The 25473-nt window shown below is 42.8% G+C and overlaps 1 protein-coding gene across 1 annotated transcript; it reads right to left on the bottom strand.

The window, feature by feature from the left end:
* Positions 1 to 1088: 1088 nt before the first annotated feature.
* Positions 1089 to 18534, bottom strand: LOC309393734 (vomeronasal type-2 receptor 26-like; the record flags this gene model as incomplete). Its single annotated transcript, XM_081956229.1, has 4 exons — positions 1089 to 1322; positions 2094 to 2992; positions 12196 to 12259; positions 18514 to 18534. 4 exons carry the CDS (start codon positions 18532 to 18534, stop codon positions 1089 to 1091), a joined length of 1218 nt encoding a protein of 405 aa, XP_081812355.1.
* Between the last annotated feature and the right edge of the window lie 6939 nt (positions 18535 to 25473).

The following is a 25473-nucleotide window of genomic DNA, read 5'->3' as shown; positions in this document are numbered from 1 at the left end:
GTGGAACTTTCCTCTTTACTATGTAAATGTGGGAAGCATCACACTAAGCACAGCATGCCCCATTGGGCACAGCAGTTCCCTCTCATTAACCTGGGTTAAGCATGTTCTGTGAACTCACCTAGATTTACCCCCAATCAGTGATGTGCTGGCCAAGGGAGTCTGTCTGCACACAGGAAGGGAAACTTTTTATAGGATCTGCTTTTGAGTTTGGGGTCCATGGTGACATTCACAAGACAAGAGCTGAACCTTCTGCAATCTGGGTTGAGAATGAAGCAACATCTCAGGTTTTGGCTCCTTCTCAACCAGGCTGTCAAGAAAAGAACACGGGATTTATTTATGCCCAAAACACCTTGTTTGTGGTTGCTACCTCTGAGTGTTTTTATTTACATTGCCTGTAGTCTCGGAAATGCAGCCTTCTGCTATTGTGATAGCAAAGAGGGAATGGGAATGAGTGCTCTCCCATGTTTCTAGTCCTCAGTATTAAGATTACAACCCTTACAGCCCCCCCCCTTCCTTTGGCAGAAAGATATTTGAGGAAATGTATGTGAGGATGTCACCACTGTAATTCTTGAACACAACTTTGATCTTTGCTTGGGTGACAAAGGCTGGGAGGGAGAGAGCTTTTAAAGGGGACAGGAGAGTTTTTAATTCAGGAAAAGATTTTCTGGATACCTGCAGACTCCAACCTCAAGGAGGGCCCGTTTCTTCCTGCAGGGATCAGGCTGAACCCCACATGCAATTCAGGCATATCTCATGGCCCCAGAGCTCTGCACCATCCCCCAGAATACACAACTCTCACTGGGTCAGAGACAGAGACAGTGTGTGTGTGTGTGTGTGTGTGCGCGCGCGAGCATGCGAGCATGCATGCGAGTGCATGCTGGCCAGTGGGAGAGACCCGTTCTGGGGTGGGAGAGATGGGGGTTTGTGGAAGCTCCTTCTGGTGCTGAGGATAACGTGGAAAAACTGCAGGGCTTCTTCCCCTCCCCTCCCACCCCCCGACTGAGTGATGGAATTGAGAGCCACAGACCGGGACATGCATGGCCATGAACTGGGAAGGGGGGGGAGGGCTCCAAAGGAGTCTGAGCAGGTCAGGAGATCCCAATAGTGATGGGGAGAGAGGAAAATATGGAGAGAGTTGAGAAAGGCCCTGGACTGTTGGTGAAGGCCAGGCCAGTCTGCAATAAAGCTCCCTTCATCCAGGACTTCATGGTGGAGGAAACGGCTGCTCTGGCTGCATCACTGAGACTTGGCTGGGACTGGAGGGGGCGATTCTGCTCACGGACCTCTGCCAGGATGGTTTCTGGGTTTGGCACCAGCTGAGACTCCAGGGGAGGAAAGGGGAGGGGAGGGGGGATGCTTGGGGGGCATGCAGGGCCCTTGTCCCACAGATGGCCAGATGAGGAGGCTGTTTCTTCAGTTGGGCACCAGGAGGCGTCAGTGAGGGCTGCTGTTCTTGCACCAGACTCCCTGCCTGACCCCCGGGGCTCTGGGGCTGGGTGGGCAGTGGAGTCCCCTGGGCTTATGGTGCTGGGGGGCTCCAGACAGCCATCCCCAAATGTGAGCTCAGAGGCAGCTCAGGAGTTTATGGCCCCCAAAGCAGCCCTGGGCCCAAATCATCCAGGACCAACTCCTAGCAATGGTAAAAGGAGTCTTTAACTTACAACTGTTTCTCTATTGACCACTGGAAGTTATAATGGGACTGAAAAAAGTGATTTATGACCATTTTCCTCTCTTATGACCATTGCAGCATCCCCATGGTCACATGATCAAAAATCTTGATGCTTGGCAACTGGCATGTACTTATGATGGTTGCAGAGTCCCTGGGTCATGTGATCCCCTTTTCTGACCTTGTGACAAGCGAAGTCAGTGGGGAAGGAAGATGCCTCTGAATGACTTTCAAGATTTATTGAGCTGGAAGGGAAGGGAGTTATAAGAATTACACTCATTCAACCATTTCCCATTTCCAAACATGTTGATATGATTTTCTTTGACTCCTGCATACTATCTAAGTGGAAATAATTAATGTCTTCTTTCAAAGAAAAGGAAATTTTACATTTCTTTCAATATTATGGTGTTATGTCTCATGTTTTTACATTTGTTCTGGCTGTGAGATGCTCCTTTGTGTTCAGGTCTGGCCTCAGAAGGATAATGTAGCACTTGGGGATGAAGATGCAGCCCAGCAGACCAGCACTGGAGGCCAGGATGGAGAAGACCTGCACAGCCACCATGTATTTCCCTTTGGTGCTCAGGTAGGTGGGCACAAAAGTCACCCAGACACTGCAGAAGACCAGCATGCTGAAGGTGATCAGCTTGGCTTCATTGAAGGCCCCAGGCAGATTCCTGGCCAGGAAAGCCACCGTGAAGCAGATGGCAGCCAGGAAGCCCATGTAGCTGAGGGTGACGTAGAACATGACAACAGCCCCTTCGTTGCATTGCAGGATGATCTCTCCAGGCTGAGAGTGGAGGTCAGAATCAGGGAAGGGAGGAGAAATTCCCAACCAGATGGAGCAGATGATAATTTGGACTGCAGAAGATGAAAGGATGATGGAGTTGGCCAAGCTCTTCCCCAACCATCTCTTCACCCGATTTCCTGGTTTTGTTGCCAGGAAAGCCAGCACCACTGTGATGGTTTTGGCCAAGAGAGAAGAAATGGCAACTGAGAAGATGATGCTGAAAACTGCCTGTCGGAGAAGGCAGGTCGCTTTCCTTGGTTGACCAATGAAGAGAAAAAGAGATAAGAAACAAAGCAGGAGGGAGACCAGGAGGATGTAGGAGAGGTCCCGGTTGTTGGCTTTGACAATGGGAGTTTCTCGGTATTTAATGAAGACGATTAAAACAAGGCCTGTAGTTAGGAACAAGAGTAGGGCAAAGGAGACCAGGATGATGCCCAGATGTTCTTCATAAGACAGGAAGGTTATAACTTTAGGGATACATTGGACTCTGACCTCATTTGGATATTTATCATCTGGACACTTGGTGCATTTTTTTGTATCTGAGAAAGCCAAAAAGCAATATTTCTTTATTATTCTGTTTTGTTTTGTTTTACATTTCAAGAAATACCTTTTTTTGGATAATGCCTGACTCCAGGAACATTTTCCAATTTGTGTTGCTTAATCATTTCACAGGGAAAAAAAGATAACATAATTTTCTAATTTTCCAGTATCTATATAACTACGAAGATGAAATTGAAGGACCTCTAGCGCATTTTGAAGAAATAAAAAAAGGGATGAGCTTTAATGTATGTTTTAATTCCCACTTTCTATCAAAATGCTCTGGATAAATCCATTTCCATAAAGCCTTCCTTTCCTCTGGTGTCACCCACCTTCCTGAGTGGAGATGGTCCCTTCCGGACAAGGAACACAGTCGTAGCAGCAAACTGGCTCTCCTTCTCGAGCCCTCTTGACAAATCCAGGATGACAACTTTCCACACATTTGGACTGAGGCAGGGACTGAGCAGAAAAACGAGGAATGCCAAAGAAAATATGTTAAAACTCACTATCAATGGAAAATGGGGGGAGAAATGGACATTAAACAAGTAGATTCTGGGCTTCACAAAGGTAAATATGAAATCTCTGACTCCTCCCAAACAGGTGTAGGAGATGTGACCCTGGCAGGTTCTTTGTTTAGTTCCTTCCTTTTGCTTCTCACATAACACATTGCAAGGCAGGACTTTTCTACTTAATAAAGTCTGGAATGATGGAATTGAGAAAAGATTTAAGTATTAAGTGACAAACAATCGGTTCCTCCTCACGGCTGAATTAAAATGCATTTGTCCACTCTTCATGTATCCATGTTTATAATGAACTATTCGTTTTAAATTTAAAAATACATTTGTTGTCAAAGATGTATGATATTGTTATTAGATTTATTTAAGTAGAATAAAATGTGATTGAAAAGGAAAGTTCTGACCAGTAAGATCTGGAAAGGTAAGGTGACCAACCGTCCTCCTTTAGGGAGGACAGTCCTTCTTTTGTAAGTTCTGTCCTCCCTCAAAAAGTGTCCTCCTACATGTCCTCCTTTTCGATATTTGAAGACTAATCTGTTGCGCGTTATGTGACATATTTGACATGACAATTCGTCAAGACTCGGTATAGTGCGGTATAAGACGCGATTATGAGACGCATGCGCTCCGCACGGGAGACCTTGAGAGAGAGTGTCGCGTGCAAGTGGCTTTGTTTACTTCTTACCAAAACACAACACGGCACATACGCACGCAGTAGACTCAGGGCACATCGGCAATTGAATGACTCACGGTAATTATTTCTTTCTCAGTGAATATTCAATTATACAGATGTAAGTACAATTCACGTTTTATTAAACAGTTTTTAATGGTGTTTTTTTTACTTCATCGCAAGTATATTGAACAGATATTGAATCTTGTGTTGAATTTTTATCTAAAGAAATGCTAGACATTAAAATAGATGACAGTTGTCTCTTTTAAGAAATTAGAAGACTGAATGTATATTTAAATTCTGAAAAATTAATACAATGGGAAAATCAACATGTTGAAATTGATAAAAGATGGGTGGATATTTTCAGCCATTTCAAAAATGAACATATTCCATGTGAACATTTATTTATACTTGTTCAATTTACGTTGTGCTGCCCTGGAACTAATGCAGCAGTTGAAATAGTTTTTTTCAATTGCCAATGATTTTTCAACAAGTGAGAAATCGAGATTGAATGTTGATACTCTAGCTGAAGCACTTGCCGTAAAATTCAATATGAAGGATATTTCTTGTTCAGATATTTCCAATATATTGTTAGAAGATGATACATTGACAAAAATATTAATTCAATGGAAAAGTTAACAGGCATGTAAGCATAATTACAATATAAAATGTTGCAAATGTTTTTATTATGCATATATCATATTTTAGTGTATTATTGTTGCAATGAATAAAATATTTCTTTTATTTATGATATATTTTTTCCAATTTATTTGTCCTCCTTTTCATTGTAAAAGAGTTGGTCACCTTAGGAAAGGTTTCTTCCAGACTACAGAAAGCCTTGCAAAGCTGTTTCCCATTGACACTAGTTCAAAACAGTCTCCCAGTTAAGAGATAAAGGAAAACATTTCTCATAAATTATAGCTAATAATTTTACCTATTTGGTAATGAAATGTCTGCAGAAAATGAGCAAGCCCAGACAGCACCAAAGGGTACTCTGAGCTACAAATACTCTCCTTTATTAAGACTAAAGAGTTCTGCATAGTTTCTAGAACTGTAGTGAGATGGAGAGGAGATCATGAGAATGTGTCCCTGAAAAAGATTAAGGCGCAAATCTTTGGCTGTAACAGATGGGAGATGAATGTGAGTCCTGTGTCAGAAGGAGATATTTCTAAGGCCCATCCAGTTTTGCCAGCCTCCAGAAATTAGGAGACTCCAACTGGCATGGAAAGACAGGCCCAGATTTCATATTAGTTAAATTCCTTTTTGCCTAGAGGGACTGAAGGTAGCTAACACTCAGGATAAACAAGGACATTCAAGGGATTTTCAGATGAAGAGCCATCTTAAGAGCCAAAAGCCAAATCTAAGTAGCATTTCCTGGCACAATCTCTCTCATTACTTCTGATATCAGGCCGGGCTTTTCCTTGAATCAAAGTTGTGTTTCAGGTTTCTGGGGATTATCTCACCGATCACTGTCATTTGATGGGAACTGAAAGTCTTGGACCTCCTTCCTAGGGGCAGAATGTCAATTGTTCCTCCAGTTGGGTGAAAGACAGATGTGGCTAACTTTGACCCGATCTGGACTACTTAAAACTATCACAGACTATGGACCTGCCCTTTCAGGGAACCATTTCCCAATGGCTTTTCCCTAAGCAGGACAAGAGGAAGCTTCTCTCCCAATGGGACCACCAGGAGCTCCATCCAGTCATGATCCAATTTCATCTCATTCAGTCCAAACCTCAATTCAGGGACTGTTCAACTGAATTCCCTTTTGCTTTGCTATTTCAGGACAAGGAATAAGTGAACTGGAGGCTCTTAACAACACAACCTCCAGCACTCTCAGGTTGGACATGGCCGAATCCGCTAAAAAATTACAGCATCCGAAGAAGACCTTGGTCAACAGTACTGAAGCCTCCCAAGTAGTCTATAGAAAGAAGACTATAAGGTTTCTATCCCCCATGTTCAATTCTCAGTGAATGTCATGGACCCTGGAAACTGGGCTTAGTCCACATGAAATGGGTCCTAAATCTTTGTAAAAAAGAGGAAAGACACCAAAATTTATCCCACCTTATTGAGTGACTTTAGCCGTGAAAGAGCTCTTTGGTAGATAGTAACTTTCTGTCTTTCCAAAGTCCCCATTCGCAGACGAATGGGATCCTCCTTGGGGAGAATCAAAGAGCTCGCAATTCCCAGATCTGCTGCTACATCTCCATTTTGATCCAAGTACAGATCCTTATCAGAAATATTGCAAAACTCATTCTTCTGCAGGAAAGGATGGAACTAGAAGAGGAACATCCAGGATTTTAAAATCTGAAACCTCTTTTTTAAAAAGGTTCTTTTAGCCTTTACACATTTGAATCTTTCTTCTGCATTTGTCTAATATCAAAATATGCTTATTTAGAAAAACTGGTGTTACTGCTATTTTCATAATTAAAAAAGAAAGGTTCAGCAAGATTTCTCAACCATACATTGGCAAAATATATAATAACAATATATAATTGTTCCAATTGGTAAGTTATAGGGAGCATTCTAGAACAGGTGACAAATATAATGAATCATAGGAAAAAAGATTATTCATAGACACCTGGAAACATCAGGTTGATTCATTTAGTGACCATTCAAAGTTACAAAGGCACTGAAAAAAGTGACTTAGGATAGTTTTTCCCACGATCATGGCAGCATCTCCAGGGTCTCTAGGGGATCAGAATCTGAATTCTTGGCATCCACTTATGATGATTAGAGAGTTTTAGGGTCACCTGATCTCCTTTTGAGACTCCTGACCAGCAAAATCAAGAGGGAAGCCAGATTCGCTTAACAACTGTGTTACTGAGTTGGTGATGTGACTGGGTGGCTGGGCGTGGCCAAGTCAATGTTTTCCTGTTTGATAAGACTCTTATCTGTGATTAATATGTATATGTACATATAACATATTTTTTTGGAGTATAAGAGCTCCGAAGTATAAGATGCACAGAGGTGGGTTGCCAATTTTTTTTACTAACAGTTCAGGTGCACTCTCATGTGCTCTCGCGTGTGTGCGCGATGCTTCTGTCCATGCCGATGGGAGGACGGAGCCTCCCACCGCCGCTACTACCGGTTCGGGAGCAAGCCACCTCTGAAGACACTTTTGGGGAGGAAAACAAGAAAAAAAATCTGCCTCTGCCTCCCAGCAATTTGCCTCCTTGCAGCAAAAAGCAAACAATACAGACGATATACACGGAGTATTTCTGTGTATGTGTGCCTGACCCATAGAAATAGCAAAGAATTGGAGAAATGTACATTATGTAGTATATTAATTCCAGAATGCCCTAGCCCTAACTCCTCCCAATTATTTAAATAGATCTACTCCAAACATGACTAAGTCGGGGTTTAACTCAGCTACCTTATCTTAATAATATAACAGACACTGTTACATTTCATACTATACTTGTACAGATGCTGTTAAAATTGATGTGGCTTTCTGGAAGTATACATTATTTAAAAGAAGATACAATAGCACTGGGCCTCTTCAAATCAAGATTTATTTTAAAAAGCTTCTTATTTTGTTAAATTGTCTAAAACAATAATAAAGCAGTCTTTAAAAAATAAGTCTAATTATTTGAACATTCTATAGGCATTTATAGTTATTGACTTGCCTCCTTACAGCAAACAGCAAACAACCTGTTTCAGTTTCAGTACAGCCTGAGTAGCACAAGAAAAAAAAAATCTGCCTCTGTCTCCCAGCAATTTGCCTCCTTGCAGCAAACAGCCCATTTCAGTTTCATTTTCATTTTCAAGCATAGCCTGATTAGCACAAGCAGCTGATTGTTGGGCCTCTGGACAGCAGCTGTTTCAGGCTGCAGGGATTGCCATAACCTATTGCCACTGCCTCGCGCCCCTTTTTCGGCCTTTTCATGGAGGTGGGCAGGGCTACATTTGGTGTATAAGACGGACCCAAATGTTCACCCTCTTTTAGGGGGGGAAAGTGCATCTTATACTCCAGAAATGCATATTATATACATAGGGGAATTAGGGAATTGTGTCTCCAAGGTTAGACTATAGCCGAGTCAGCTCAAAATTGCCACCAATATTTTGGGTCTTTCCTTTAATTTAGGGGTCCCCAAACTTGGCAACTTTAAGACTTGTGGACTTCAACTTCCAGAATTCCCCATCCAGCATGGGTGAGGGCGTGGCTGGGGTGAACCAGGGGTGATTTTTACTGGCTCTGTGAACCAATTCAAATTGTCCCTACCACCTCTCCCAAGCTGGACTGAGGTGGTTGAATTTCACCCCTCACTTGAAAACAATATTGAGTGATTACAAGCAGCTAAGCAAGAAAGTCAAGGACGTAGGTGCACAAGTAATATTTTCATCTGCACTGCCAATGAAAGGACAACATCTGGTAAGAGAACAAAGGATTCTAGAAGTGAACCACTGGCTAAAGGGTTGGTGTCAGTCAAAAAACCTTTGGATTCCTGGACCATGGTCTGCACTACCTCCATGATGGGCTTTTGGCAAGGGATGGGCTGCACCTCACAAAGACCGGGAAGAATGTTTTCGGAAAATGACTGGCTCAACTTATCAGGAGGGCTTTAAAATTGAGGGGGGAGGGTGACCAATCTTTAGGATCTCCAGGATCTAATTCCAAGCAACAACCCCTACAAAGCAAGTCAAATAATGAAGTAAGGGGGGATAGGAAGGAAGACAAACTCAAACACCAAATAGAGACATAGGAAGCACACCCAGAGTCAGACATACAGATCTCAAGTGCCTATGTACAAATGCACAAAGTCTGGGGAACAAACAGGATGAACTTGAACTATTAATACACAAAGGTAGATATGGCATAGTTAGAATATCAGAAACTTGGAGGGACGAAACCCATGACTGGAACATACTTGTAAAAGGATACAAACTCTTCAAAAAAACCCAGACCCCATAAAAGAGGAGGTGGAGTTGCACTGTATGTAAATCTATATTGCTACAGAATTGCATGAAACCAAAGTCAATATATATATATATATATATATATATATATAAAAAGAATGACATGGCCATAGGTGTATACCATAGGCCACCCAATCAAGCAGAAAAAATAGATGTCCTTTTTGCTAACCAACTAACAAATATATGTAGGAAACACACTACAATAGTAATGGGGGGCTTCAATTACCCTGACATCAATTGGAAGACTAATTCTGGATCAAGTAAGAAATTAAATAGGTTCCTAACCAGCCTAGCTGACAACTTAGTTGTCCAAAAGTTAGAGCAGGGAACTAGAGCAGAGGTCACCAACTGGTGGTCAGCAGTCCACTGATGGTCTGCGAGAAAACTTTGGTGGTGTGGGGTGCACCCGGGTGGAGAAGCTGCTCTAGGATGACCAATGGGCCAGTCCTGTGAAAAGAGCTCTGAAATATGGGATGGGACAGGCAGCTCCTGGGGGGTGGCTGGAAATCTCCGCCATAGAGGGAGGTATGTGCAACTTGCAACTTTGCAGGAGGTGCAACGTGCAAGGAGTAGTGCAGCCCTCACCAGCTGAAATGAGGTAATGGTGCTGTTGTGGTAAGGGATGGGGGGGGGGGTGGCGGCACAGGCAGGCCAAAGCAACAAGTGGCAGCAATCCATGGCTTTCATCCCCCTGCTGTGGTTTCCTGTCGGTTGAACCCATCACTTGCTGGCCCCATCCCTCGCCCTCCCAGTCACTCCTGAGAAGGGAGGGGCAAGGGATGGAGATTTGCTCCATATTCCAGAGCGGGAGTGCAGCTTCCTCTCTTGCTGGAACTCATGGATGTTTCTTCCGGGCCTTTTTGGTGCTGCACAACTGGGAGATATGTGACTTCCACTCTGCGCAAAGACACTAGCTGGCCCATGAGATGAGATGAGACAGAGAGAGAGAGGGAGGGAGGGAAGAAGAGAAAGAGAGAGATGAGAGAGATGACAGAAAGAGAAAGAGAAAGAGAGATGAGAGAGAAAGAGGGGGATGAGAGATACAAAGAGAGAGATGGAAAAGAGAGATAAGAGAGAGAGAGATGAGAGAGAGAGATGAGAGAGATGAGAGAGTTGAGAGAGAAAGAGAGAAATATGAGAGAGATACATTGAAAGAGAGATGAGAGAGAACGATACAGAGACAGAGCGATGAGAGAAAGAGAGAGAGAGAGAGAGAGGAGAGGAGAGAGGGAGAGAGATACTGAGAGAAAGAGAGAGATGAGAGATCCTGGTGTTTTCTGTGAGAAATGGATCCAAATGGCTCTTTGAGTGTTTAAGGTTGCAGAAACAGGCAACTAAGCTAAGTGCCTGAAGGGCTCCATCCCATTCAGGCATTTCAGCGAGCGGCATGCTGGATTCATATTACTGGTCTGCATGATTTAAAATTATGAATTTAGTGGTCCCTGAGGTCTGAAAGATTGGTGACCCCTGAACTAGATGGACAGCCATACTGGACTTAATTCTTACAAACAAAGAAGAAGTGATAGAGGGAGTTCAAACTGCAGGAACCTTGGGTGAGAGTGACCATGTTATACTAGAATTCAACATAAGGCAAACACAAGCAATAGAATACAATCATACCCGAATCCTAGATTTTAAAAGAACTGATTTTAACACACCCAGAGAGAACTTGGAAAAGATTCTTTGGATGAAAATCCTAAAAGCAAAAACACTTAAGAAGCTTGGGAAACTCTGAAAAATATGATCGTAAAAGCCCAGACAAACACAATACTACTGAGAAAGAAAAACAAGAAATCCAAGAAGAAACTAGTATGGCTGCATAACGATCCCTCTAGCAAATTGAAAGACAAAAAGGATAAGTACAAAAAATAGAAAGAAGGACACATAATTAAGGCAGAATATCAGCACATAACCAGAATCAGCAAAGACGAAGTCAGGAAAGCAAAGACTCAGAATGAACAAAGACATGCAACAAATGTCAAACTTAATTTTTTAAAAAAGTTTCTTCCAACATATAAATAACAAGAAAAATGTCACAGAAACAGTCAGTCCACTAAAGAGATAAGATGACAAGGAAGTAAAAGGCAGCAGAGAGAAAGCAGAGCTGCTTAACTCATACTTTGCATCGGTCTTTATGCAAAAAGAAACTATAGCCCAACCTACCAAAAACATAACTGCAGAAGACAGAGTAGAAATAAAAGTTAAAATAAGCAAAAAAAAGTATTCCTGACGAATACAAATCACCAGGATCTGACGGACTACATCCCAGAGTTCTAAAGGAGCTGACCGATGTCATCTCAGAACCACTTTACCACCACATCTTTCAAAAATGTGGTTCCCATCTTCAAAAAAGGGAAAAAATAAAAGACCCAGGAAACTACAGACCAATCAGCCTAACATCAATACCTGGGAAGATACGGCAGCAAGATTGTTGGTGGCGCAATACTGGAAGAAGGAAGAGTTGCCCACTATCCAAGAATGGATGTTAAAAGTAGCAAACCTAGCAGAGATGGCCAAAATATCAGCGTATTTGAAAGATCATTCAGATGAGAAGTACAAGCTGGATTGGTCAAGATGGATTGACTATATTCAAAACAAATACCGGACTAAAAAATTTCAGTTAGCTTATGAATGAAGGCATAAAGGACACTACAATTTATTCAAAGTTAGTCTAATAAAGGGGGAGTTAAAGCACAAGTATAGTAAAATGTTAAAATTAGTTAGCTTATCTTAGCGTATGGTTGTTAAATGCTTATACCCTGTACTTTGCTCTGGGAGGTCGGGGGGAGGGAGGGTGGGAAGAGGGAAGGGGTGATAATTGTAAAATTTATTGAAAAATTTAATTAAAAAAAATACCTGGGAAGATACTGGAAAAGTTAATTAAAAAAACAGATCTTTCAACATTTAGAAACGAGTAAAATAATCAACATGGGTTTGTTAAAAACAGATCATGCCATACCAAGAGTCTTCAAATTATGGCCTGCGTGCCTCATATGGCCCACCAAAGCCTTTAATCCAGTCCGCGCAGGATCACGAGGTTGCCACATCCACATCGCCTCACCCAGCCGCTGGCCCCCACCTTTCAACCAAGCACAGGACTTACCTTTGAAAGCCCTGGAGGTTGGAACTGGAAGGTAAGACCAATAATTTTGGCCTTCGGAGAGGTTCTGGAGACAGGGGAGGTGAAAAACAGGGTGCGCAGATGCCCCGGGAGGCCAAAACATGGCCCACTTTAGCCCACTTTTGGCCTGCAGAGATATTCTGGAGGTGGGGGAGGTGAAAAATTGGGGGCACAGAGATCCTGGGAGGCCAGAAAACGGCTTGTTTTAACCTGTTTTTGGTTTTTTTAAAAAGGCCCATTTTAGCCTGTTTTCAGCCTGCAAAGATGTTTTGGAGGCAGGAAGGTGAAAAATGGAGCATGCAGAAGCCTCAGGAGGCCAAAAAAGACCCATTTTAACCCATTTCCCCCCCAAAATGGCCCGGTTTAGGCCTGCAGAAATGTTCTGGAGGCGGGGGAGGTGAAAAATGGGCCCCCACCACCAGAAGACAGACAGACAGACAGAGACAGAAGGCAGACAGAGAGATAGACAGATACAGAGAAAGAGAGATAGAGATAGAGATAGACTGAGAAACAGAGAGAGACAAGAGACACAGAGAGAGAGAGAGACATAGAGGCAGACATGTTGATTGTAAGCTCCTTGGGGCTGGGAAGAATTGCAGCAAAACTGAGTTTCCTGAAGTGGACCATTAAACTCCTAAACAACTGAAAAAATGATCTGGCAACATGCAAACAAATGTAAATAAAATACGCCCAGAAGCAAAAGAAATTAATTTATGTGCAATGTTAATGGACTGTTAAATTGGCCATACCCACTTAGTCACATGACCTAGGCACACCTACCCAGTTGCATGACCACCTAATCATGCCCAACCCAGTCGGTCCTGCCTCCTCAACAGTCTGAGGCACTGGGAATTGGCCCCCTGTTTAAAAAGCTTGAGGACCCCTGTACCAAACCAATCTTATTTCATTCTTCAACATAGTGATTAAATTAGTAGACCACTGTGGACATAATAAACTTAGACTTCAGCAAGGCATTCAACAAAGTAGACCACAACCTACTTCTTGGTAAGCGAGAAAAAGTGGGATAGATAGCATCACCATCAGATGGATTTGTAACTGCCTGACAAACGGTACTCAATGAGTATTTCTTAATGGTACAACATCTACATGGAGGGAAACAAGCAGTGAGATACCACAAGGTTTCATCTTAGGCCCAGTATTCTTCAATATCTTCATAAATGACTTAGATGAGGGAATAAAAGGGGAATTTATCAAATTTGCAGATGATACTAAACTGGCAGGAATAACAAACACCCTAGAAGATAGGCACAAGATCCAGATGGATCTTAACGGACTTGAACACTGGGCCCTATCTAACAAAATGAAAGTCAATGTAGAGAAAAGTAAAGTCTTACTCTTAGGCATAAAAAAACTAAAAGTACACATATAGAATGGGTGAAACCAGGCTTAATAGCAGTAACTGTGAGAGGGATCCTGGAGTCTTAGTGAAGAAACAATTAAATACGAGCCAATAGTGTGCAGCAGAAGCCAAAAATAGCCAATGGGATCCTAAATTGCATTAACAGGTGGATAGAATCAAGATCCTGAGCATTTGAGAGCTGAGCCCTTAAAGTAGAGAACTTCAGGCTCCCCTTCTCTGATGATGCAAAGACTGAGTAGCCATCGATTAGAGAAGGTTTAATTGGGATTCCTGCAGAGAGAAGGGGTTGGGCTAGATGATCTCAGGATGTCCTTCAAATTACAAAGGTAAAATTCTACTATGCTAATCACAAATTCATAAAGACAATAATACCTTATTCTTCCGTCTATAAGACGCCCCCATGTATAGGAACCCCCCCCTACTTTTCTTACCCCAAATTCAGAAATCAGGTGAAAACTGTCTCAGGTGGTGAGGGCGGGGTCTGAGCATAAGGCGGAGCCCAGGGCCAAAATGCCAGTGGAACGCCAGAGGATTGGGGAGGGTGGGGAAGTGAGCGGGTGTCTTGCCTGCAATGCCTATGCCGGCTGCCTCTTCCCAGTCAGAGCTGGAATGGTGCTACGTTTAAGTGCTGGTAGATGCCGGCCTTCCCTCCGGTGGGCCTGGGCAACAGCTGGAGAGAGATGGGCCCGTTTCAGCACCTGGTGCCCAGGTGGCCTCGCTTCCTCCAAGCATTTCTTTGCCTATCTGATTTCCAGGTCCTTTACATTTCTCCGTCGTGTTTCTTGATGTCAGGTGCAGGGAAAAAGTTTGTGGGACTAAAAAAAAAAGTTCAATCTATCAATTCCAACTTCGCAAGATCTTTTTTAATGAGAAATTGGAATTGATTGATTGAACTTTTTTTATTTTGTCCCACAAACTTGTTTCCCTGCACATGACAGCAAGAAACGTGATGGAGAAATGTGACGGATCTGGAAATCAGGTAGGCAAAGAAATGCTAGGGGGAAGTGAGGGCATCTGGGCACTGTTGGATGGGGCAAGCTCTGCGGCACTGTGCTGCAATGGAGAAATGGGCAACGGAGCGGCTGGCTGGAGGGAAGGAGGCCACTTTCCCTCTTTCTTCTCCCTGCTCCTCCTTCCCTCATGCCGCTACTCCATTTCCCCTTTCTCTATTGCAGCAGAGCGCCCAGAATCCACTTTGGTAGTGGGATCAGGGGATAATTTAACAACTGGTTCACCCAGGGTCAGGTTCGCCATCGCAGGAAGCGCGTCCCGCAAGTGCGGCAGAGCTGGAGAATGAGGATGGGCCACGCCTCCCACAATAGCCAACCTGACCCTGGGTGAACTGCAGTCCTCCTCTCGTTCCCCTGTGTATAAGATCCCCCCCCCCCTCCATTTTAGGTAAATATTTTTAAGAAGAAGTATCATCTCATACACAGAAAAATATGGTGTATTTAAAAATGCATACATCCTTTTAAAAATAGCAGTGTTTAAAACCAAAATGTACTATCTGTCATGGTGCCTGCTGTTTAGAAGATTATGTCTCAAGCAATTAGATTGGCCAAAGTTTTTGAAGCACAATGTAGTTGAGAAGGTTCCCCTCCTCCTCCTTTGGGTTCCTTCTCCAAAGGGACTAAGATGGATCCATATTGGGACCCCATACCTGCCAGGGCTGCAGCCTTGGAGCCTCCGACCTCTCTTCGCCCTCCTTCCTTCTCCTCCTTCTTGAGGAATACGCAGTGTTCAAGACCTGGACAAGAGTCTTAATGATACTGTAATCGTGGTAGTAATTTGTGATCTGTATCCTGCTCCTTTTCTTCTGGGTCTCCAGTGGGGCTTTCTGGGTGCATCTTCCCCGGCCTTTGACAGAAAAGATGTTCTTTGAAAGAAAACAGTGAAAATAAAGACCATGAAAGTTTTCCTCCACAAAGAAATGGGGTTCAAAGGCATCATCTTTTGATCTTTCATTTGTTAGAAAACCTAAGAACCAAAGACTATGGACGTATTTGTAAAAGCTTTGTTTTTTCAATGTATATGTTCCCAAAGCAGTTATGATCCAGACTTTCCCTTCAATGGGTCCTGGCAAATCTTCAAGTGTTAAATGGAAAGGAAGAATTCTCTCCTTAATGGGAATATATTTCAGGAAGTGAACAAAGACGTTGACTTGTCTCCACTTAGAGAGGGAATCCCTGAGGGCTGCTGTGTGTCCAGTTGTTGAGAACAGTTGTGATATAACCACACAAATTCCATTCCTGACAAGCATAGGAGTGAAAGTCCTCATGAAACTCTCTCCATTCTCTGTGTCTGAAGCAAAGAGGCCAATCAGGATCCATCTGAAATGGAGGAGCAGTTGGACAATTGCTGGGTAATGGAATCCTTCTTTGGGGAGCATCTGGTGGAAAAAGGGGAATCGACTTTTATCACTCAGAGCCTCTGAAGCAGTTTCATGATTCATCTAAAAAAGCAATGAAGAAAATTGTGTTATATTGGGGGTCAGATAAAGTCCAAAATATTAGCTTTTAATAAATTAACCTTGGTTTTGATGAACAAGTTAGATTATTGTTGGTTAGTCATTTTGCTATATCAAGAAACAAAATATTAAATACAAAGCATTAACAACTGTATATAAAAATTAAATAAAAAACAAATGAAATAAAAAAGAATAAGAGTAAAAAAACATAAATCATATTTCTGTATCATTCCTATAAATAATTGCAATCAGACCCACATGTCTATGGACAATCTCAGTCATCAACCCATGGTTGTCCCAAAACTTCTTCAGCTTCTGGATGAGAAGCAAAATGCCTTCAAAGAAAAACCAGAAAGTCCAGTTGCCTCTTGAAAATGCACCTTTGGGACAATCAGACCCACATGTGCAGATGTCAAGTGAACGTTTTGTTCCAATAAAGGGCCGTATTATATGTAAATGTTTAATTCTGGTTGAATAGAAAATGTGTTGCTTTAACACAAGGATCCCAATAGGTTGTTTGTCTAATGTGCAGTCCAAAACTCTGATCTCCCTCTTTCTTATGCAGTTGACCTTCAATATTCCAGATGCTTGTTGAAGCAATATTTATTTGTTTGTTTGTTTATATCCCATCTTGATTATTTTTTGGCTCAGTCTCTAGTTATACAAGAGATAAGGAGATCACAGCTCCTAATATAATTTGTCAATTGCATAATCGAAGGCTTTATTTGAAATTCTGCATCTTCTAACACAGAGAACTTGGGGACTCTTCCAGGTTCCAGAAGTTTAATTGTACATAAGAATGTCAGTCATGTGGAAAAGGAAGGAGACCCTCTGTGAGTTCCATGGTTTCACATATCAGGACATAGTAAAAATCATCTGATCTTAAGCATTTCTTAAAAGTAGGTAAATACAACCTCAGATGAAGAACTACAACAGAGGACATATTACAGCCTGTCATTATGTATTTTACAGAAAGAGAGCCAAAGTGGAGAAGCCAGGTGTGAAAGGCCAACTACTTCCATAGGCGCGAAGAGGCTAAGACAGGGGTGTCCAAACTTGGGAACTTTAAGACTTGTGGACTTCAACTCCCAGAATTCCCCAGCCAGAATTCTGGGAGTTGAAGTCCACAAGTCTTAAAGTTCCCAAGTTTGGACACACCTGGGCTAAGAGGAAGCCTGATGCTACTGATCAAGGGACATGGATTAATTGAGCACCACAAGTGTGGCTGCCTGTATAAGAGCCAAGATTTCAGGAGATTATGTTGAAAGAAATGTCCTTCTGGGTTCGGCTCCAAGTGGGGAAAAAGACACTGGAGACATGGAAGCTGCTTGGAAAGATGGTTTTAATGGTGGACAGGACCACATGGCTTGAGTCCTGGACAGAAAAGGTGATCACATGCTTCAATGTTGGTGGGGAAGAAGAGAAGGAAAGGCTGAGATGCTGAGTCCCTGGTTTTATGCCCTCTCTGGCCTTTCATCTTGAGCTTGTATTCTGATTGGTTGTCAGACGCCCCTAGGGCCATGCAGGGGCAATTCTCTAGGCTGCGTTTTGAATCCAGGTGTGGTTGAGTTCTCAGATGCCATGTGGTCAGTTGAGTAAAGGCTTATATTATCCTGCCTTCATTCCCATCCCCCTGGAGCTGAAGAGGAGAACTCTTTATTATGTAAAGGGACTGGCTTGGCCTTCTTAATGGCCCATTGACAAAGTGGGTGGAGGCAGGAAGCTGCAGGGAGCTATTCTCTCTTTATAAAACATGTTTCTTCCTTTTCACATCCAGAGAAATATTCTGCCTTTTCAATATTTCCTAGGGTATTTCATTTTTCTGGGAGAGGGCTGGGTGATAACTTCCCACACCATGATTGTATTTCCCCTGATTTTAGACAAAGATGAAATTGTATAAATTCCCAATTCAGCTCTGAGTCAGAAGCTAAAGTCCTTTTATCCCCTCCCAAAATAGTCCTCAGGTGCTGTGATTGGATTTCTTCCAGTAGAGGTAGATATTAAGCCCCAAACTTCAGTTCAATGGAAGGAATAAAAGAAGATAACTACAATAAACTAATTGACCAAATTAAGACGGATCTGGAGAGATGGAAGAATCTCTCATGGGAGAGTTGCAGCAATAAAAATGAATATCTTACCAAAAATACTCTTCCTAATTCAAAACATACCCATAAAATTAGAGAAGGGCTTTTTTGAGAATTTGAACAGAACAATTTCCAAATTTATTTGGCAAGGGAAGAGACCCAGAATTAAATAAAAATTACTACAAGAATCCAAAGAAAGGGGGGGGGGGTTCGGCCTGTCTGATTGGGAAAGATATTACCAAGCTCCTGCACTCACATGGGGGAGAGAGTGGATAAGCTTAAAAAACAGGAGGCTTCTAACGTTGGAAGGGAACGATATGCAAATAGGATGTCCTGCTTTTTTGTGGGATGGTAGACACGGGGCTCACCAGGACTTCCAAAGGCACCATGCTTAGACGAGCTCTTCTTGAGGTTTGGATAAAAGTTAAACAACAGAACTATATGGAAATTCCGAATTGGCTGTCCGACTTGGAGGCATTGCTACACCCAAACTTCATTAAATCAGGGGAGGTAGTTACATATAAGAATATATTAAATGAAAGAGGAGAATTAAAATCTAGAAAAGAACTAGAAGAAGAAGGAGTAGAACTGGAATGGTGGGCATACCTGAAAATTCAATCATGCTACGTGAATGATAGAAAGGAACGGGGTATTAAGAAAGAGTTAATGACTCTAGATAAAATTTTATTAGGAACGGAAGAAAAGGTGATAAAAAAACATCAATATCTACTGGAATATAGAATGACGGAAGAGCAAGTGAAGGAAACTATTGTAATGTGGGCCAAGAACTTTGGTTAAAACATAGAATTGGATAAATGACAGGACTTATGGGAGAGGAACAGGAAATTAATGTTAGCCACAGCATAGAAAGAAAACCTATACAAAATGTTTTATAGGTGGCACCTCCCGCCCACAAGTTTAGCAAAAATGAATAAGAGCCAAACACATGAGTGTTGGAAATGTAATTCAGCGTTAGGATCATTTTACCATATGTGGTGGTTATGTACAAAGGCTCAGGAATTTTGGCGTCAGTTAAGGACATGGTTGGAAGAGATGTTAGATCGAAAAAATAGACTTAAAACCAGAACTATTCCTACTAGGAATTACAAAAGAGAAATATAATAAAGTATCGACCTATTTAATGCTTCATGTTACAACTGCAGTGAGATTGGTTTTTGCACAAAATTGGAAAAACACTGATAACCCCACTGAAGAAGAAATAATAAGGAAAAATTTGTCCTGTGCAGAAATGGACAAGCTGACACTAGAACTTAAAAATAAGGGTGAGTCAGAATATTACGAAAGTTGGAACAAAATGTGCCAATGGTTGGAAATTAAGAAAAGGTGATTGAATTTGTTCCAGTAGAGGTAGATATTAAGCCCCAAACTTCAGTTCAATCGAAGGGATTTGGGGTACCTTTGGCATTATAATACTCTAATAATTGGGGGAGGGGAAGCTGGTTAGCTATGATTTTCTTTTTAACTTTAAGCATTTAAACTTTAAATTCAATCATGCCATTGCTCTAGGTGAGCTCCTGTGATGAGGGCAGACCCAAGATTCAGTCTCAGGGAAAAGTAATGCTGGGTAAGGAAAGGTGTTACTTGCTGTATGGGATACATTTGTTTTCCAAAGACCACAACTTGATTTATCAATAATCAGAATTATTATGTCCGTAGGAGCCAGGTTTTTCAAGAGTCTACACAATCTAACCCACAGGATTATAGTACTGTATTATCAGTTTAAACCAATGTGTATTTAGCAAGTAAGAAGCTCAGTGGCTTTAAGATGCTGAATCTATTTCAGCAGTCCGAGTTCTACCACTGCATGGCAGGGTGAGCTCCCGTCACTTGCCTCAGCTTCTGCCCACTAGTAGTTTGAAAGCATGTGACAACCCAACTGCGAGGCAACATTGGTGGTGAGAGAAGGTCTGGATGATGCCACAGGATAACCTCTCGTCTTTCTGATGTGGAGCTAGTTCACCCCCTGTGGTGCACCCTGGATAAGCTCATGAGCACAAACTGAACGGACTAGCACTCTACAGCAGTGGGATAAATACTATGTATTAACGTTGCAGTCTCCTGGCTAATTATGCCTTTGCCATTTGCTAAATAAATAAATAAATTAGCACCTTAGACATGTACATGAGAATCTTGCCCTAGTTCTAGTAAGTCATTAATATCTAGACTGAATAAGAAGGGTTCAAATATTCATTATTCTGTGTTACCCCTTGGTAAGTATCAATCCTTTTTCTCGTGGCTCCATAGAGCCCAAACCTCTGTCTCAAACAAGGGCTTGGAGAAAGGGCTGGGATCCGGGCAAACAGTCTGAGCTCCATTTTGAGGGCAATCAATTTCCTCCATAATATTTCTCTCTTCTCTGTGACAAATGCTGCACTAACATCTATACAGAGAGCAAACCCTGGTTTATCCAACTGACATATTAATATTTAAAATCAAATCTGTTGTCAATATTAGATTATTAATTTATTGATTAATTATATAACTTTATGTAACTTTTTCCTTTACTTAAAACCTTCTTGTTCTTTTGCAAGGAATGCACTTTTGGTCTACCCAATCTCAAGTTTACTTAAGAGGAACATGGCATATATTTTAGCCACAACAGCTAGGAGACTATCTGGCCTGTAATTGCTAGTCCTTTTTATTCCATTTTTAAAATCTATATACAGATACTGCTATTGCCAACTTGAATACAACTGGATAGGGCAGGTGTTATTTCGATGTGAAAATGAACATGCCAATAGTTCACCCACAACTAAGGATATGTTTTGAAGAGCTGAAGAGCTAGGAGAAAGTTCTCTCCAGGGACCTGTTGCTTTTCTGGCTTTTTATGAGAAATTTGAACATGAACATAATAGAAAAAAACGTAACTGAACATTTACTAATATGGAGAAAAGCAACTCTTGAATTCCATGAAGAAGATAAAATTGCATCTGTTGCTCACCCACCAACATCCACTACCAGACACAGAAACACACACACAAACCTGTGGGACTTTGTAAGATGCTGCTAATGTTGACATCTGGATGGATACATCCCTTTTAGCTATATCAATCAGAGTCAGAAGGTTGTCCTTCCTTCCACAGCCATAGTTAGGGACATTGGCTTCTCCAGTGGAGAGCATGTCCAGCAAAGCTTCTGAAGTGAATAAAGTGTTCAAATAGTTGTCATGGATGTTGTAGCCAAGTGTGAGGTTGTGCAGGAGCTGATGATTCTTGTTGACCACTTGAATGGTGAAAATTAATTGTAGGGTGTCTAAGAAATCAAAAGAAACCCTATTGTAAAAAAAAAAGTTCATGTTATTATCATCAACAGTAACTTTTTAAAAGAATTTATTCCTTTTTGTCTCCACAAGGCTACTGAGTCTTAAGCCAATATTGATCCAAAACCAATAATCAGTCATAGAAATATGAGTGTGGGTTGGACAGAGGCAACTATAAATGTTTCAATCCTTCCTTTAAACAAAATGAATTCAAGTGTGAATGGGGAGAGGAAAATAATCTGGATTGCCTTCAGGTTTTTTTAACCCCATCTTATCTTTGGATATGAGTCTCTTCTACAAAATAAGAACAAAGAGGCAAGTTAGGGAAATCAAAATCATTCAGGATATTAGACCTATAATATAAAAGTAAGCGAATTGAGAAGAAAGGAAGGAAAGTGTGAATTGCAAATGGAGAGAATGCAACTCCACCACCCTGAATGACTTACGAAGCAAAAGGTACAGAAGGAGCACTGTTGAAAGGCAACATTATAGGTGATATTTGTGTTTCAGTTGTGACTATACCGATGAGATGGTCTCCTGGTCTGTAAAAGCTCCATGGATTGTTTCCATCCTGGTGCTCCAAATTCAGAGGACATTTCATTCTAGGCTTCCCAGAGACTGGATGGGACAAAAGCAGCATCAGAAGCAGAAGGTCCATAATTCATGGAGTTTTATTAATCCTCTTCCTGTTTCTAACACCAACAGCAGGAACAGTTGGAAGAATACAAAGCACTCTCAGAAGATGGAAATGCCAGCGACTTTCCTGATAGAAAGAGAGAAACGCTCAGCTTCACCTGGAAAGAAGAGAAGCGTACAATCAAGAGCACAGGTCCTGCCTGTCCCAAAATTGTGATCTAACAAATTTATTCTTTTCTGACAGACAATCCTTTTCATAAGGCTTAAATCTGATGTCTCTATCACAGGTGTGGAGAACTCAAAGGCCCAGAGGGTCATAATTACAGTGAGAGGCAACTTCTCCTCTTGGGATCCTGAGCTTCTTCTGGGCTCCATGTGCAGAGGAGAGGCTTGCGAAAAGCAAGTTAGTGAAAAGTTACAAATATAACCCCGGGGGCTCAGTTCTGTAGTGGTTGTTGTCCTTCCTGTCAGGACATGTCAGGAAAATGATGCTGCAGGAATAGAATAACAAGGGAATTGACTTCTGCTGTCCTTCAACAAGGTCTCTTGACTACTGGGAAAGGTCACCCAGAGCTATGGAGTTTGGTGCCTCTCTAGGTTGTTGTCACTTAACTGGTGCTGCCTGTCTTCTAACCACAAAGGAGGCAATCATTCCCCTTGAATTCTGCCTCATGTTAAAAGTAGGGCCTGTTTGGGATATTCTTTTATATCAGAACTCCATATATTAATCCTAAATTGCATTGATCTGATTTTTTGCCTCCGTGGAGCAGAGACAAATATGGTCATATGGTAATAGATAAATCCCATCTCTGAAGCTCTTTCCACCCTTCCTGCATCTCCTGTTCAGGGTTTCTCCCTCTAGGAAGCCAGGTGAAGCTCTCTCTGCACCCCCTTTCAAGTCCTCACATTCCGAAGGATTCTCCCTTAGGCAGCCTTTCCTGGGAGAGAAGAGAAGGACTCCTTCTGAAGACCTTTCCACTCCCTGCATTGATCTGGTTTCTCCCTGAAGTTTTCTTCCCATCCTTTGATGGGAAGGGAGGGATCTGCTCTTTTTGAGACTCTCTCCACCCATCAAGGATTGAAATGGCTTCTCCTCTTGGCTCTCTGGCTGTTTTTCTTCTGGCCTTTGAGGTCTTCATTGAGATGGAGGAGACCCTCCTCCCAGGTCACCTGCGGTTCCTTGCAATGACATCAGATTTGGCTCTGAATAATTCTCATCAACTCCTAGATGAAATAAAGAAAATCCCATTAAAATACAAGAATGAGAGATCTGTTTACCTACTTTGTGTGTCTTCTTTTACCACCAACAATATATTTCTTCCCTTTCAATTTGTTAGTTTTTGTTTCTAAGTGGGTCCCATGTCCATTAGACTAAGAAAAGGAGAGCGGTCAGGAAAGACTGGATTAAAGAGAAAAGAGTAAATTCTATGAAATTATAATCCTTTTTTTAATCTCAATCAATAGGGAAACGGCAGAGGTAGATAATCAATACTCTAGGATCAATCCCTCCAGATATTATGAAACAAACAAGCTTGCTGGATTTAGTCCACCAGGTTGTGTCAAAAGGGCCTGGCATTTACAATACCCAAGAGAAAAGGAATGTTTTCCCAAAATACATGCTAGAAGCTGTTTCTCAAAAGGGGAGCCCTCTGAATTTGGGGGTGGTGAACAAACCCGAAGCCCATTGGGAGCAGGGGGGAGCCCCAGAAGCCCCAAGAGGGTCTCCTCAGAAGATCCAGCTGCCTCTTGCTGGATCCAGTATCAGATTTGGGTGCTGGGTGACCCTGGAGGAGGAGGAGGACCCCATGTGTCCTCAGGTGACCCCTAACTTTCCTTCAGCAGGAGCCCCTGAAGAAGCTCGAATGAGGCTGACCCAGTGCAGCCCCTTCTCTGCCCCCTTTGAGCCCCCCATCCCAGCCTGGGAGAAACTCTGCATCCTCCCCTCCATCAGCCACGGGGAACCCAGCTCAGCCCCACTGAAATTGGGGGAGTTGCCCCCTCACTCTCTCCCCTCTTTCTCTGCACCGGCAGCTCCCTTGGCAGGAGAGGATAGGCTTTCAGGGAGAGCTTTGTGGGGGGGGATTTCAGGGGGACTTCTGGGGAGAGCGGCTTCTGACAGTAGGGCAGGATCAACCATTCATTTAGTTGGTTGTGATCAAAGCCTGGCCTTGTTATTATGGTGACATGAAGTGTTATGGACTGGCTAGAATCTACATAAGGTTTCATGCTCGCCACGGATTGGCTAGAATGTACATAAGGTTTCATGCTTGCCACAGATTAGCTGTCCTGATCGCAGGAGATTTAAACTGCTGTCATTGGCTGGCTGGTCTGCCTGGAGCTCCTTAAAGGGCGAGCTCTGGCAGCCCAGCTGGCAGAGCGCAGTCACATTTTACTGGAAATAAAAGTGCTGAAATCACCCGCGCCTCTCGCCTGCTGTATTCACACCAATCTAACACTGGCAACGAAGGACAAAGGGACCTGAGAACTTCCTCGTGAACCACTCAGCCATCTTTGCAACAAGGACCCCGACCACCAGCACAAATGGCATCGCAAGCATCTCCTTCTCCAGCGATCTTCAACCTGCAGATGGAAGAATGGCACACATACATGGGCCATTTCAGAATGTTTCTGGAAGCCAATGATTACAAGGACAGGACAGACAACAGGAAGAGAGCATTATTCCTGATCTACTGTGGCACCAAGATCTATAAGATAGCACAGATGCTGATCGCCCCAGCAGACGTGGAGACCGTCGCCTGGACCACCCTGCAATGTGCCCTAGAAGACCACTACACACCATCCGCTGCCCCCATGGTAAGCCAGAACGAGTTTTATCACCGGCGCCAACAAGAGGGCGAGACCGTCAATGATTTTGTGGCCAGCCTTCGGGAGATTGCTACCAGGTGCGAATTCATAAATCCTGAAGAAATGATGAAGGACCAGATCATCCTGGGGATGAGAGACCTCTCTTTACAAAAGAAACTGTTGATAAGGAGAGGGGTCTCATTCAAGGATGTTGTTGAGGAGGCCAGGGCTGCAGAATCATCAGACAACTCAGCGGCAAATATAAGGAAGACCAGCGGGGTGCACCACACATACCAGGAGCCCAACTGGTCACCCGAAGTCCCTGAGTACGATGATGCCTGGGACGACACAGATGACACCACCCACTGAGTATACCAGAAAGGCGGCAGAACCCAGGAACGCAGAGAACAGGCAGTCACGTTGCCCAGGCTGCATGGGATTTCACACAAGGACAGCTTGCCATTTCTGAGACGCGACATGCCACCGATGCCAGAAGGGCCACATTGCCGAAGCCTGCAAAGCACCCCAACCCATTCTGTTTCAGCCCAGGCCGGTAGCACTGGCAGGAAGAATAGGAAACCCAAGAGCCAGCCAACAACGGAGCAGA

Source organism: Natrix helvetica (genome assembly GCF_964273705.1).
Source record: "Natrix helvetica genome assembly, chromosome: 5".
NCBI classification, from domain to species: domain Eukaryota; kingdom Metazoa; phylum Chordata; class Lepidosauria; order Squamata; family Natricidae; genus Natrix; species Natrix helvetica.
The sequence above is the reverse complement of the archived record's forward strand: the minus strand, read 5'-3'. Positions and strand labels throughout refer to the sequence as shown.